Source organism: Theropithecus gelada, chromosome 2 (assembly GCF_003255815.1).
Source record: "Theropithecus gelada isolate Dixy chromosome 2, Tgel_1.0, whole genome shotgun sequence".
Taxonomy (NCBI): domain Eukaryota; kingdom Metazoa; phylum Chordata; class Mammalia; order Primates; family Cercopithecidae; genus Theropithecus; species Theropithecus gelada.
In genome coordinates, this window is record NC_037669.1 from 93,760,520 (window position 1) to 93,776,871 (window position 16,352).

Below are 16,352 nucleotides of genomic sequence, written 5' to 3' on the forward strand. Positions count from 1 at the left end.
GCTAATGTAAGTGTTCTGAGCACATTTAAGGTAGTCTAGGTGAAGCTACAATGTTTGATAGGTTAGGTGTATTAAATGCATTTTTGACTTATGATATTTTCAACGTATGATGGGCTTATTGAGGTGTAACTCCATCATAAGTTAGGGAGCATCTGTATTTAAACATTTTTACTCAAATATTGTAGGATATGGTAATTCCTTAAGCTGCTCCTTGGGCTCTAGAAACAAGGAGCCTCTATACAATTCACTGTGCTGCAGTTGCAATATCTTCCCCTTACTGGAAATTAGGTCTGAGGGCTTGGGAAAGCAGAGAGTAGGTAGGCAGCTTTCATTTCAGTTGGAAAGATCCCTGGGCATTTCAAGAAAGAATAGACAAATCAGTTATTTAAAAATATGACACACTGAAGGCATGAGCCTTGAAAGTTTTGTTTTAGATTCTGTAATATTGGACCCTTATCATACTGAAAAACTGTGATTTCAGAACCTCGGGTTCATGATGCTACAAGATAATGTTCATCAGATACACTCCCCCAAACCCAAATGCTAAATTATGTTTAGTTCCTTCCCCATCATTATTTACAGAGCTGTTTACTTCTTAGTTTTGTTTTTTGTTCTTAAAAGACCTTAAACGACCTATTCAATGGATGTTAACTTTTTCTGATGACAGGTTGTTTAAAGAACCTGAAAGAACTCAATGTGAGTTTCAACCATCTGAAGAGCATTCCTCCAGAATTGGGAGATTGTGAAAATCTAGACAGACTGGATTGTTCTGGAAATCTAGAATTAATGGAGTTGCCCTTTGAAGTAAGAGATAAACATTTCTGCACTACGATTTACTTTTATTTGGTTTATGACATAGAATGGTCTGTAATATGGCAAGAAGTTTTAACATATGAAATCTATCTTTATTATATCACCTTTTCCTGACATTTCAATCACCATATACTGGTCTTTAAAAACTTTTTTTTTTTTTTTTTTTGATGGAGTCTTGCTCTATCACCCAGGCTGGAGTGCTGTGGTACGATCTCGGCTCACTGCAGGTTTCGCCTCCTGGGTTCAAGCAATTCTTCTGCCTCAGCCTCCTGAGTAGCTGGGACTATAGGTGCACACCACCACATCTGGCTAATTTTTGTATTTTTAGTAGAGATGGGGTTTTGCTATGTTGGCCAGGCTGGTCTCTAACTCCTGACCTCAAGTGATCCACCTGCCTCGGCCTCCCAGAGTGCTGGAATTATAGGCGTGGGCCACTGCACCTGTCCTTTAAAAACATTTTATACTAGGTCAGAACCCGAATTTAAGTTCAGAAATGCTATCAAAGGAAAACCAGGCAAAATTTCACACAATAAATTTTTATTTAATGCTTGTTGATGCTTGTAATATATGATGCCTGTTGTCTCTAATGCAGATCCTAATTTATTTATCCAAAATGGTAAAATTGAAAATAAAGGGGGTAAACTTTTTTTATATACTCATAGCAAAACTTGTAGATGACTAAAGTAGTCCTACAGATAGGATTTAAGAAATCCACTAATTTAAAAATATTCATTAGTTTCTTTTGGTCTGTATTCATGGAAAAATGATTTTAAATCATTTCTGATAAAGTGGAGCACATAAAAGTGAACAATTTTTAATGCCAAATTAAACTCAATAAGCATCTCATGCTGGAGTGAGAGAAGGATCTCGCAATGCTACTGGTAACGAATGGGCTATAAATGGTGATTGCTGGTGACAAGGCACTGGACACCGATTGCCATCCTAGAAGGGGCATTATTTGCCTTTCCTGAATGCTTCAGGGTATAGGAGGAAGTGGCTGCTTCTAAGCTGTTAGCACCCATTCTACCCTAGGAGATACCCAGCAGGTGTCCTGGTGAGGGTGCACAGCCAGGGGTCATGGCTCCCTGCACAGATCCACTCATACCCCAGTCTTTTCCAGTTCAGGCAATGGCTCAATCTCCACACAGACGTTAAGGCTGGAAGTAAATTAAGTCATCCTTAACCTCTCTTCTCCCATGTGCCCTATCCAATCCATAAATAAATCCTGTTGAGCATGCCCTCCAGAATATATTCTGTGTAACCATTTTCATCACCTTCCCACTGCCACCCTGGTCAAGACAGTGTTGTCTGTCATCTGGACTGGGGCAACAGCCTCCCTGTTTGCTTCTCTGTCCCTTCTTCTACCTTTTCCTCCTTCATTGAAGTGTAATCTGCATACCATACAACTCACTCATTACAAGTGTACAGATTCAAATTTAGGCCATTTCCATCACTCCTCCCCACTACCCCCAATTATCTCTTGCACCTTTGATATGAATCCCCATTCCCACTCCCAGGACTAGGCAACATGGGAGGTAGAGGCTGCAGTGAGCTGAGATTTCCCCACTGCACTCCAGACTGGACGACAGAGTGAAACTCCGTCTCAAAAAAAAAAAAAAAAAAAAAATCTAACTATAATTGTTGAATTGTCTCTTTGTCCTTTTAATTCCATCAGTTTTTACTTCATATATTTTAAGTTGTTAGTTGCATATACATTTATGATTCTTGCATCTTCCTGACCTATGTCAGGGGAACTCCTGCTATTGACCCTTTTATTATTATGAAATGTCCTTCTTTATTCCTAACAATATTGTTTCTTAAATATAATTTGTCTGATATTAATATAGTCACTCTATCTCTCTTATAGTTATGTTTTACATGATGATATGGTGATATGGTTTGGCTGTGTCCCCACCCAAATCTCATCTTGAATTGCAGCTCCCATAATTCCCACACGTCATGGGAAGGACCTGGTGGGAGGTAATTGAATCATGGGAGCAGGTCTTTCTTGTGCTGTTCTCATGAGAATAAGTCTCATGAGATCTGGTGGCTTTCTAAATGGGAGTTCCTCTGCATAACCTCTCTTTTTGCCTGCTGCCACATAAGACGTGCCTTCGCTTCTCCTTTGCCTTCCACCACGATTGTGAGGCCTCCCCAGCCATGTGGAACTATGAATCCATTAAATCTCTTTTCTTTATAAATTACCTGGTATTGTTTATGTCTTTATTAGCAGTGTGAGAATAAACTAATACACATGATATATATATATCTATTTCCATCTTTTTTACTTTTAACTTATTTGTATCTTTGATTCTAAGTTGTGTTTCCTATAGCCAGCATATAGTTGGATTTTTTGGTAAAACCCGACTAACAATCTGTGTCTTTTGACTCATTAGTATACCATTTTTTTTCTTCTGTTGATTTTTAAAAACGATTTTTTTGTTTTTATTTTTGTGTGTGCTTATTCTAGAGATTACAATATTCTTCTTAATTTAACACAATCTACTTCAGCTTAGTAATAACTTAATTCTGGTAAAATATAAAAACTTTTGCCCCAATATAGCTCCATTACATTCATCCTTTGTATTTTTATTATCACATATTTACATCTATATATCAAAAATAAAAAATACAGTGTTGTAACTATTGCTTAATATTATATATATATATATATATATTTTTTTTTCTTTTCTTTTTCCTTTTTTTGTGTGCAGTGGCATAATCTCAGCTCACTGGAACCTCCACTATCCGGGTTCAAGTAATTCTCCTGACTCAGCCTCCCAAGTAGTTGGGATTACAGGTTGCACCACCACATGTGGCTAATTTTTGTATTTTCAGTAGAGATGGGGTTTTGCCATGGTGTCCAGGCTGGTCTTGAACTTCTGGGCTCAAGCAATCTGTCCACCTCAGCCTCCCAAAGTGCTAGAACTACAGGCATGAGCAACCAAGCCCAGCTTGCACTGATAATTTTTAGCAATATAAAATCCTGGAAGGCAGCTGCAGTGTATTATTTATCTTAACTTCCCTACCCATACACAGTGAATGACACATCCGAGGTGCTCCAAAATACATCCTGTATTGATCTGCTTTGCGTATATTCATAGAAATGCCTTTGGGAAAGAAATATCAATCTTAAAATTATTGGTTGAACTTTATTCCCACTCTTATAAAAGTAATTAGAACATTTTGTTATTCATTTCTAGTTAAGTAATTTGAAGCAAGTTACATTTGTAGATATCTCAGCAAACAAGTTTTCCAGTGTCCCGATCTGTGTCCTGCGGATGTCGAATTTGCAGTGGTTGGATATCAGCAACAATAACCTGATCGACCTGCCTCAAGATATAGACAGGTAGCTACTTGCATTCTAAGGTGAGGTGTATGTATTAGTTACTAACGCTTCAAACACTGTTAACATTTAAAACATGTATAGTACATGAATGTTCTTTGGAATCAACTAATTTTCCAGAGTTTATTGTTTCCAGGAAATCAGTTTCCAAGGAAATTATAGAATCAGACAATTTCCAGTCTGCATCATACATGTATGTGTTTACGTGCATTTGAACACCTCTTCATTGTCTTGATGAACTTTAATTTGCTTTAGTCTTCCATAGAATGGCACCATTAACTTTCCTTCACTCTACAGAAGTGGAGAAGTTAATTTATTAAGTATAGAATGGAAACATATCACTCTATGTTTAGAATATCAATGAGGACAAATTTTATTAGTTTCATTTGTTGATTCATTATACATAAACTTTCAAACAAAATTGATATGCTTAGCCAGGTTTTCAAATTATATTCTTTCAAATTAAAAATATACATATTTTAAAATTTTTATTTTTTGTTGAGACAGGGTCTTGCTTTGTTTCTCAGGCTGGTCTCAAACTCCTGGGTGCAAGCAATCCTTCTGCCTTGGCCTCTTAAAGTTCTGGGATTGCAGGCATGAGCCACCGTGCCTGGCCCAAATTAGATTCTTGCAGCTATTTCATGTTTTTAAAAATAAGAGTTATCATGTAAGATTCAGTCATTCACTTATAATATTATCAGACTCCTGTATGGCAAGCCTAGAGAATGGGATGGGTTTAAAGTGGTAAATGAAACACAATCTCTGGCATCCTGGAATCTACAATTTTTTTTTGTTTTTTGAGACAGAGTCCTGCTAGTTGCCCAGGCGGGAGTGCAGTCATGGCTCACTGCAGCCTCGACTGCTTGGGCTCATGCAATTCCCTCACCTCAGCCTCCCAAGTAGCTGGAGCCACAGATGTGTGGCCTGGCTAATTTTTTAAATCACGCCTGGCTAATTTTTTAAAATAATTTTTTGCAGAGACAAGGTCTTGCTATATTACCCAGGCTGGTCTTGAATTCTTGGACTCGAGTGATCCTCCTGCCTCAGCCTCCCAAAGTGCTGGGATTACAGGCATGAGCCACCATGCCTGGCCTACAATCTTTTTTATAAAGAAACACAAGCAAGCTATGGTGACACAGAGGCAAGCAGTGGCTTCGGCCTGAATGCCATCTTGTATGACTTTTCTTTATTCCTGGTACATGTGATACGTATTGATGCTTTCCAGGCTTTTGAGACTAAGAGGGGATCTTTTAGTCTGCAACATGGGAACTTTATGAAATAGCTGTGTGATAAGCCAAAGTTTTGGAAATAAATGAAAGAAAAATTCCCGGGGGGAGGACACTGAGTTAGAATAAAATGGAAAACAGAATAAGACATGTTTGAAACATATTTTGCTCATTTACTTTTCACTCTGCAGTTGCCTTCCTGTTTTAAAGTTGGAAAATGTGACGACAGAAGGATAATAACTGGGCTTTAAAGATATACAAGAGGAGGCTGGGCACAGTGGCTCTTGCCTGGAATCCTTGCACTTTGGGAGACCAAGGAAGGAGGATTACTTAAAGCCAGGAGTTCAAGACAAGCCTAGGCAACATAGTGAGACCCTGTCTCTCTCATTAAAAAAAAAAAAAAAAAAAAGATGTACAAAAGGAAGTACATTGCTAAAATCTGTTTATTCTCATTTTCATTCCAGTATGATTGCCTTCCCATGCCCTGTTAACCCTTGTAAATGCAGTTGACTCTCAGAAGGGACATACAGATATTTGAGGCTCCATCATGGCCTAGTGTGTATTGTGCAGTATGCTTATCCCACTGCTATAGCTGTGTCTTCAACTGGTGATTAAGTCAGTAAAAACTTACAAAAAATCATGTCACCTGGCATGACTTTAGTTATTTAAAACTTAGGCAGTGCATAGTGGCTCATGCCTGTAATCTTAACACTTTGAGAGGCCGAGGCAGGCAGACTGCTTGAGCCCAGGAGTTCAAGACCAGCCTGGGCACTATGGCAAGACCCTCTGTCTCTACAAAAAATACAAAAAATAATTAGCTGGGCATGGTGGCATGTGCTTGTAGTCAGGAGGCTGAGGTGGGAGGATCTTTTGAGCCCAGGAGGTTGAGGCTGCAGTGAGCCGAGATTATGCCACTGCACTCCAACCTGGGCAACATAGGAAGCCCCTGTCTCAAAAAAACAAACAAACAAACAAAAAAACACGACAAGAACAAAACTTAGAATAAGTTGGTTCTCATAAAGGTCACATGGATAAAATAAAGTAGGGACTTCCTATTAGAATTTATTTGTAATTCACATTGGTTTTCTTAGCTATGATGCCAAGTTCAGTGTTATGATTGTTTTTACCTCTTCTTAGGCTAGAAGAGCTGCAGAGCTTTCTCTTGTATAAAAACAAGTTGACCTACCTTCCCTACTCCATGCTGAACCTGAAGAAGCTCACTCTGTTAGTCGTCAGTGGGGACCATTTGGTGGAGCTCCCAACTGCCCTTTGTGACTCGTCCACACCTTTAAAGTGAGTAGCCCAGAAATCCCAGCAGACACACTCAGACACAGGCAAGGAGTGAGCAGCACTGGAGCCTGGGCAGCTGTCTCAGGACCCGGATTAGATGCCTCTCATACTCTGAGAACCTGTTCCCAACTCACAGACGTTCTGGTGACATTTTACAGGATTTTGGAGTTTGTGGCATATGACACGAGGAAGAGGCATAGGGTTCAGAGGATTTCTGCACAAATGCTGCATGCTGGTTGGTGGTGTTGCAGGACATATGTCCAGGGCCCATGGTCTTTCGCTCAGTGCTCACATCGCTGCCGGCCTGGAGGGGTCAGCAGATGTTGAAAGGACCCTCCCTGGTTGCTTCACCCTTCTTTAGGTTTCCTTAAGTGAACCTATAAACCACCCATGACTAAGAAAAACCATCCATGCAACTGGGGTGAGATGGAAATGGAATTGAAAAGTCCTAGCTCCACCTTTCCCAGAAATGACTCCAAGGTAGCTGATGGCTCCCTGGCAGCACATCCTCCCAGAATCTGGAGCTTTGGGGTTGCCCCATTAATTCTACCTGAGACCATTTTTGTCCATCCCCAGCGGTTTGGGCCCTCCGCACATTCTTCACATGAGGCTGCTTTAGTAAGAGCCACCTTCTCTCTGTCCAGAGACCCATTAGCCTTGAACACCAGGTGGCTGTTAACACAACCACTAGTGAGAATATTTCCCCAGGACTCCTAGTTCTTCAGTGGTAAGTGCTTACTATCAGCAGAGTTCAATCTTATCTTCCTGTCCTTGCAATAAATGCATGGCAAACAAAGAGGTTTGACTGCTGCAAAGAAAGAGACCAACTTCATATCTGTATAAGCACAAGATAAACAGGGGGTAAGACATCTCATGCATGCCCTACTCTGCCCCTTCCACCAAAATAGGTCTTCCACTGTGCTTGGCTGTGTGTGGAATATTGTTTGAATAAGAAGAGGACCACCGGTGAGAGGGGTAGCAGGATTCCTCCCTAGAGCCCCTTCAACATCCAGCCCCTGGAAGCAGGCTTGGCAGCTTCATGTCTCATAGCAGTCAGGGTAAACCTATCACCTAACTAAAGTAATTTCAAATGATATAATTGTAGGACTCAGAAATCTAAGAGAATCAGATGGAAGCTCTTTGAATTATTGAAATTTCAATAAAAAGAATAGATACAAGTTTGCATAAAAATTTAATAGCTTATTGATTTCTTAGAAATAACCTGTAGAAGTTCAAGACCAGCCTGACCAACATGGTGAAACCCCATCTCTACTAAAAATACAAAAAATTAGCTGGCAACAGTGATGGACACCTGTAATCCCAGCTGCTCAGGAGGCTGAGGCAGGAGAATCGCTTGAAACCGAGAGGTGGACGTTGCAATGAGCTGAGATCGTGCTGCTGCACTCAGCCTGGCGACAGAGCGAGACTCCACCAAAACAAACAAACAAACAAACAAAAAAAACAGCCTGGCATGGTGGCATGTGCCTGTAGTCCCAGCTACCCGAGAGGCTGACGTGCAAGGGTCGTTTGAGCTTGGGAGATCGAGGCTGCAGTGAGCCATGATTGTGCACCACTGCACTGCAGCCTGGACGACAGAGCAAGACCCTATCTGAAAAAAAAAAAAAAAAAAAAAGAATTACAGCATATTTAGAAGGAGTGATCTCAAAATGATGCAATGCTGGGCAATGATTTGTAGGTGAGTTATTGGAAGAGAATAGGTAGTCCTGAAATCAATGCTAATACATGATATAGGAATTTTCATAAGCAACTGGGGAAAGTATGAATGATTTCATATGGTATGAAGAAACTGGCTAGTGATAAAGCCTGTTCTTCACTTTATAGCATAAGAAATCTTGGAGTACATAGCTATGTATGCCATATATAGTTAATATCACAAATATATGGTATAAATAGCATATGGAAAGAAAACTAGACCAAGAAACAAGTCAAATAAAAAAAGAAAGTTATAAAAAGAAGAAATGCCATGTTAATGATGATGGCTTGATCCCTTTGAACACTTATACACTTATCCCTTAAAAGAGTCTACTAAAATGAAAGGAAAAAATGTAAAATATGAGAAATCTCAAATTTTTGTGAGATACATTGAGTAGACAGAATAGCAGTCATTGATGAAAGTAAGGTAAAACAAACCAAATCCCGGAGAACAAGCCGAGGAGCAAGCCAATCTGTCCTGAAGATGCTTGGTGGCCAGAAATGTCGGTACAGGGAGGTGTAGACAGAAATATGGTGCTTAAAACAAGAGGAAAAATGGAAAAAGTTTTATATCAACAGGCACCCCCCAACCGCCTACTTAATTACAATGGGCAGACCACTCTGTACCAGCAGTCCAGGCCCCAGACCAAAAGCCTGAGACGTTCTCTAAGGTACCCCTGGAGAAAAGACCCCAGAGTTTTGTGTTTGGCGATTGCTCTGGGGACCTGCTAGCTCCATGCCTGAGCGAGTGATCACCCACAGTGGGGCCGGTACCTTGGCCAGCACTGCCTACATACTCAGGGGCCGAGCCAAATTCTGCTGTCTCATTCTCAGATAGGAAGGCATTACTAAGCCTTACCAGATAGTTGTCACAAAATGTAAATATTATTTATTGATTTTCAATTTTAGAGTCAAACTGCAGCCAAAAGGAAAGTGAGATGTGATTACACATCAGAATGTGTATAGTATTGACCTTAACAAAGTAAAAGTACACAATGTCTGTGATGGTGCTTAGAGATGCATTAAAAAAATGAGATGTCTGATGTGTGGATAGATGTGTGAATAGATGGGTGGATGGATAGGTGGATAGATGGGTGGACAGATGGTTGGATGGATGGTTGGATAAATGGTTGGATGGATGGGTGGATAGATGAGTAGATAGAAGGGTAGATGGATGGGTAGCTGGATGGGTGGATGGATGGGTGGATAGATGGGTGGATAGAAGGGTAGATGGATGGGTAGATGGATGGGTGGATGGATGGGTGGATAGATGGGTAGATGGATGGGTAAATGGATGGATGGATGGATGGGTGGATAGATGGGTTGGATGGATGGTTGGATAAATGGGTGGATGGATGGATGGATAGATGGGTGGATAGAAGGGTAGATGGATGGGTAGATGGATGGGTGGATGGATGGGTGGATGGATGGGTAGATGGATGGGTGGATGGATGGGTGGATAGATGGGTGGATAGTTGGGCGGATAAGTGTGTGGACAGATGGGCGGATATGTGTTATAGCAAGTATAGTAAAACGTTAAACATGGAATCTAGAGGATTGTACATGGGTGTTCACTATAAACTTTTTTCTACTTTTGTGAATATTTAAGAATTTTCATAATAAAATGTTTAAAAAGTAAAATGGTAAAAATTTAGAAGTGTGAAGGTTGGGAAACTGGAAAGAAGGGGAGAAATACCACCACTTGATTGAATGACATGAAAATATTTGTCCTAAGGTAAAAGGCATTTTAAATAGATTAAGGAAAAACAGTGATAGACCAATGAAAAAAGATTGCTTCTGGGATCTGAAGAGTAATTAAGGGGAGGGTGAGAGACTGTTGCTTCACAAAGAAGCACAATTACACTCTGCAGGTTTAAAAATATGTACAGTGATTACTTTGATTAAAAATTTTAAGAATGATAAAATGTAGGTATATTTCTTATTTTTGAATAGGGAAGGAAGATAAACATTAACTCAGTGAAAAAATTGTAAAGGAAAAGTTGAATGGTTCTATCTACATTAAACATTACAACTTTTAAACTCTCTCTATGTTCAGACATTAAACAAAATTAACAGGAAAATGAAGTGGGAAATATATATATACACACACACTAAAATACAACACTCGTGGCTCATATCTTCCATATATACAGCCCTCGTCTATAATCCAATGAGAACACGCTAACACCTCAAGACAGTGGGGCCTGCAATTGCAACCAAAAACTATTTAAGAGATTTACTGTTTTGAATTGAAATAATTATAACATTTTTCACATCAATACATCTTTGAAAATTGTGAAGACAGAAGATCAAATGCCATTTGAGTTTCACCCCTTTAGCTTGTGCGTGTGTGTGTGCCTTTTATTTTTTTAGCAGCATTTCATGTTTTATTTATTTTTACTCTTATTTTTTCAGAGATGGGGTATTATTCCATTGCCCAGGCTAGAGTGCAGTAGTGTTGTCATAGCTCACTGGAGCCTTGACTTCCTGGGACCAAGCGATCCTCTTGCCTCAGCCTGCCGAGTAGCTGGGATTACAGGCATGTGCCACCACACTCAGCTAATCTTTTGTATTTCTTGTAGAGTTGGAGTCTCTCTATGTTTCCCAGGCTGGTCTCCAACTCCTGGCCTCAAGCATATCCTCCTGCCTTGGCCTCCTAAAATGCTGGGATTGTAGGCATGAGTCTCTGTTCCTGTCCTATCTTTTATTTATTTATTTATTTATTTATTGAGATTGAGTCTTGCTCTCTTGCCCGGGTTAGAGTGCCATGGCGTGATTTCAGCTCACTGCAACCTCTGCCTCCCAGGTTCAAGCAATTCTCCTGCCTCAGCCTCCTGAGTAGCTGGGATTATAGGCGCATGCCACCACATCCAGCTAATTTTTGTATTTTTAGTAGAGACGGGGTTTCACCATGTTGTTTAGGCTGGTCTCAAACTCTTGACCTCAGGTGATCCACCTGCCTCAGCCTTCCAAAGTGCTGGGATTATAGGAGTGAGCCACTGCCCCGAGCCATGTCCTATCTTTTAAATACCCATTTTGTGGGGATTTTCCTTGAGTCCTTTGTAATTTGGACACAACATTTTAAAGATGGATGTCCCTTACTGGGAGTAACATCAAACGTTGCAGGACGACATGCAGCTGTGAGGATCTGCCTGAGAGAGGAGGTGTTAGTGTCCACTCCATGGCCTCCTGTCCTCTCTGCCTGTGACTAGGGAGCTCTCATTTCCCCATCAGGCCTCTGAACAGTCTGTACTTTAAAACTGGCTCTATATTACTGTTGGATTATTCCACACTGGAATTGCACTGGTGATGCTAATATCATGTGGTTGGTTTTGATTTTTAAAGATAAGCTGGAACTTGGGATAACAGAGGTTATTTTGTGTGAGGAATTTTGCAGTTTAAAATGCACAGGTGACAATGTGATACTTTCCATGCTTTCTCGAATAGATTTGTAAGCCTTATGGACAATCCTATTGATAATGCCCGATGTGAAGATGGCGATGAAATAATGGAAAGTGAACGGGATCGCCAACATTTTGATAAAGAAGTTATGAAAGCCTATATTGAAGACCTTAAAGAAAGAGGTGGGTTACTCATATTTAAAATTATTTAAAATGAGTGTACAGACTTCCACTTGTGTAACACATTTGTTAATAGAAGTCAAATTGACAAAAAGTTTATGGGTTGAGGGGCACGTTACTTTGTAAATTATTTTTCCATTTACTCTCCAACACATTCCAAATGATACATTTCCTTAAAATATCAAATTGTCCTAGTCCATTTGAATGCTTGATGAATCATCCACTGTTTGACAGAGAAGCTGGGAAATGTGCGCTTAAAATGTGAGGGTTGCATTACTAACCATACGTGAGTTTTTAACTAAATGATATTGACAAAATAGTATCCTAAGTTACACGAAAAATAAGATGACGTTTCAAAATCCATTTAAATTCAACTTTTGAAAAAGTTACCTCATATAAATCAAGAACACTTACATAAAAATCACAAAAGGGAAGTGCAGGATGGCCAATTTGCACATAGATGCATTTAGTTTTGGTTTCCATAGGGTGGTGAGAATACAGAGGGGAGAGGCAGGTCAAGTACCTGAGGAAAGGGTGGGAAGGTTTTTTCCCAGCGCCAGATTCTGGCGGCTGTTTCCAAAGGAGTGGAGAGATCCTAATGATGTTCTGGAAGCCTTAAGCCCTTCCTTCCATCACAAGACGGCCTCCCCAGGAAAAAGGCATACGTCAGTCTTTGGTCTTCTAATCACTGCCGCCTTTTTGGGTGTGCATGCCTGAGAGTTATTCCTTAATTTTTCAGTTCTTTGATGAGCTAGGTGCAGACCTGGCAGGAAGAGAGATGTCCCGCATGTGGATTTAGGGAGGAAGCAGCACTGGCCCTGGGCCTCTGATGATGAGCATCTGTGGGCAGGCTCCCTCAGCCACCCTCAGAAAATGGCACGCGTGGGCATGCCCCTCCCTCATCAGTAGATGTCTGAAGACGATTAGTCACATTTAGATAGCCAGAAATGATGAAAAGTGTCATTTATTGGGCAAATTAAAAATTGTTTCAGCTAAACTAAAATTTCTATATGGTTACTTTTAATCTGTTTGGATATCCCTAATTTTGAATGCTGAACTAATATGAAATAAAGTAGAAATCTATTGTAAATGTGAAACTGAAATAACAGAACCATTTATTTGTCAAAATTTACCTTTGTGTGTATGGTTTTCCTCTTGTGAGAACCTTTAGTGTTCCATTTTACTCATTTATTTATTCATAATTATATTGTAGTGCTATTACGTAAAACTACAAGAAAGAAAGAAAATAGGTGTTAAGTTTTAGATCTATGTGGCCAGTAATAATAATTTGCTTTTAAAATTAATCAATTTAAATAAAATGAATATATTTATCTATTATAAAATAATACCATTTAATAAATATATTATTGATTTTATTGATAATATATTATTAGCTATTATTTATTTAAATAAGTTAATTTATTTTAAAATAATTTGCTTTTAAAAATTAACTTTAGGGATGATAGATTTTTAATTTGTTTATTTATTTCTAAATAATAATGATAATTTTATCCTGTATATATTCATATATATTAGATTGAACACATGATATTGCTAATATTAAGCTGGTTTTGTCCTACAGAAATGCCACTTTTTGATGGTTCAACCTAGATATGGTCAGGCATGTGCTCTGAATTTTAAAAAATTTGCTCGTTTTCTTTTCTTTATCATGGTGTCTTCCTTGTTTTCCTTCTTTCCCCATCAGACCAATGTCTGAGTGAAAAAATAGTAGATTTAATCTGCCCATAAGGGCCTACAACCTTGTGTAATTCCAGAAGGATGAGGATGTGAAGCCCTCACTGGTCCTCAAGCTTTAGTGAACATAGGAATGAGAGTTTTTACTCATCAGGCCTGGGGCAAGGCCTGACAAAGTACTCTTCTGACCAGCTCCCTGGTAATGTTGATGTCTTGTGTCTGAGAAGTACACTCTGAGAGCCATTGATATAGACCATCCTTTGACAAAATTTGGCTGTGAAGGGAGACAGAAGAGGGGTCAGCAACTAGTGGGAAGAGCAAAGCTGAGAGAAGGTTCACTTTGAAAGATCATGTATGGTTTAGGAACAGCCCAAACTTCTCTTATAAACGGTACCCTCTGCCACCTACTAGCCACAGTCCCAAGTCCGTGACCATCTATTTCTATTTTGTCATCTATTAATACTATAGGGTCATACAGCTTCCAAGATCTTGATGTAGCTGTAAGTTGGCTGGAAAGATTGCAAAAGAATGAGAGTTAATGATTCTTAGATCTAAACATTTCTAAAGTTTGACTGCACTTTTGTGATGGCTGACTTAATGGTGACAGATGCATCATTTATCACCTATACAGTATCTCTATACTTAAAACATGAAGTGACAATAATGGGTGTATTGACATAGGCCATAGCATGTAGTTAGATTTCATAATAAAATGGTGAATGACTGAGTATATTTTTTTCTTTCTGTTACAGAATCTGTTCCCAGCTATACCACCAAAGTGTCTTTTAGCCTTCAACTTTGATATCTGTCAGAAGACTGCAAATCTCACTATTCTCTGGAGCTATATATAAATCTTTGTTATGATTATGTCATATAGGAAGAATGGCTTGTGCTTAAGGACAAAGCCTAGAAACCACTGTCATAGTTGCTAAGAAAAATGGTTTTCAAATGTCAAATACATGAGTATCTCCCTCCATGGATTGGCGAATTGAAAAATTGGTTTATATATTGATATTTCCAGATTCATCTGCATACACTTGTTTCCAAATAATGCGCATTTAATATATTTTAAAATGTTTTAAAATGTCTTATTTTTAAGAATTATAACTAAAAGACCAAATACGGAAATTAAGTGCATTGTTAAAAGATAAAGGGAACGAGCGTGGTGGCTCACACCTGTAATCCCAGCACTTTGGGAGGCCGAAGTGGGTGGATCACCTGAGGTCAGGAGTTCGAGACTAGTTTGGCCAACATGACAAAACCCCATCTCTACTAAAAATACAAAAAATTAGCTGGGCGTGGTGGCAGGCACCTGTAATCCTAGCTACTCCGCAGGCTGAGGCAGGAAAATCACTTGAACCTGGGAGGCAGAGGTTGCAGTGAGCCGAGATCGTGCCACTGCACTCCAGCCTGGGTGACAGAGCCAGACTCTGTCTCAAAACAAACAAACAAAAAAGGATTGTGAAAAGAGCATTTATATTGGACTAATCAAATGAGAGTACTTTGTTATTTTGAAAGTTTCATTATTTCTTTTACTGAGAATAATCTTCCTTGAGTTTATATAAACTGCTATTTCCATATGTTTTAAGTTATATTTTGGCAAGTGTAGGCTCCCAGGAGAGACTTGTAGGTACAATCTAGGCCTTGAAGGTGGAAAGAAAGGCTGGAATATCTGCCCATGCATTGGGCACGAGATGCTCAGATGGTGCGTGGGTAGCTCTAGCTGAGGAAGTGTGGGCCTGGCTGTTGATGGGAAGTCTTCAGTGGCCTTCATGGATGGCCATCCTGCCCTGAGTGGCCACCTTGGGGGTCCTGGGACACACCTTGGTAAAGAGCAAAGGCAATGCCCTCGAGGTCCCTTCCTCCAAGATGGCCATGTAGGGTAATGGCGATGACCAGTCCACACTGATAAGGAGTTCCTAGCAAGGCTTCCTTGTGGGTACCACAGGACAACTCTGCCCATAGCAAAGATGCTTCAGTCCAGAGGGAGCCCATGGGCTGTTTGAATTTCGGAGAGGTGGGATTCATTACAGGACTTTGGGCTCTTACGTCACATCACATGATTTGGAGAAATTATACACAATCTCTTATTTTTATACCACTGTCCTGGGCTAAAATAAACAGGTTGTGGCTGACGGTGTTGAAGATAAATAAGCTTAAACATATAACTTTGACTGGGCACGGTGGCTCACACCTGTAATCCCAGCACTATGGGAGGCCGAGGCAAGCAGGTTGTTTGAGCCCAGGAGTTTGAGAACAGCTTGGGCATCATGGCAAAACCCCATCTCCACAAAAAAATTAGCCAGGTGTGGTGGCACATGCCTGTGGTCCCAGCTACTCAGGAGGCTGAGGTGGGAAAGTCGCCTGAGCCTGGGAGGTCGAGGCTGCAGTGAGCTGTGATTGTGTCAGTGCCCTCCAGCCTGGGTGACAGAGCGAGACCCTGTCTCAAAAGCAAATCAAACAGCAATAACAGTGTTATTATTGTTATAACTAAAAAAACCAAGCAGCTTTTGTGACTAAGAAGGAAAATATGTATATAGTGGCATATTTTTATACGAATCGTCTCCTCTGTGGTCCTGCCCAGTACCATCCAGTGGAGCTTTCTACAGTGACGGAAATGTTCTGTATTTGCGTTGTCCAAGGTGGTAAACCAGACACATGTGATTCTTGAGCACTTGAACAATGACT

The 16,352-nt window shown here is 40.0% G+C and overlaps 1 protein-coding gene across 2 annotated transcripts in view; it reads left to right on the plus strand.

Annotated features, from left to right (window-relative positions):
* Positions 1 to 15,099, plus strand: part of LRRC2 (leucine rich repeat containing 2) — a 65,808-nt gene extending 50,709 nt beyond the window's left edge. The window contains exons 5-9 of one of the 2 annotated variants that reach the window (XM_025376123.1): positions 668 to 804; positions 4,017 to 4,162; positions 6,523 to 6,678; positions 11,836 to 11,972; positions 14,417 to 15,099. In XM_025376123.1, coding sequence (XP_025231908.1) covers positions 668 to 804; positions 4,017 to 4,162; positions 6,523 to 6,678; positions 11,836 to 11,972; positions 14,417 to 14,466 — 626 coding nt within the window. In that variant the 3' untranslated portion in view covers positions 14,467 to 15,099. The remainder of the gene's footprint in view (positions 1 to 667; positions 805 to 4,016; positions 4,163 to 6,522; positions 6,679 to 11,835; positions 11,973 to 14,416) is intronic. The other variant, XM_025376122.1, reaches the window with a different exon arrangement.
* Positions 15,100 to 16,352: the final 1,253 nt, after the last annotated feature.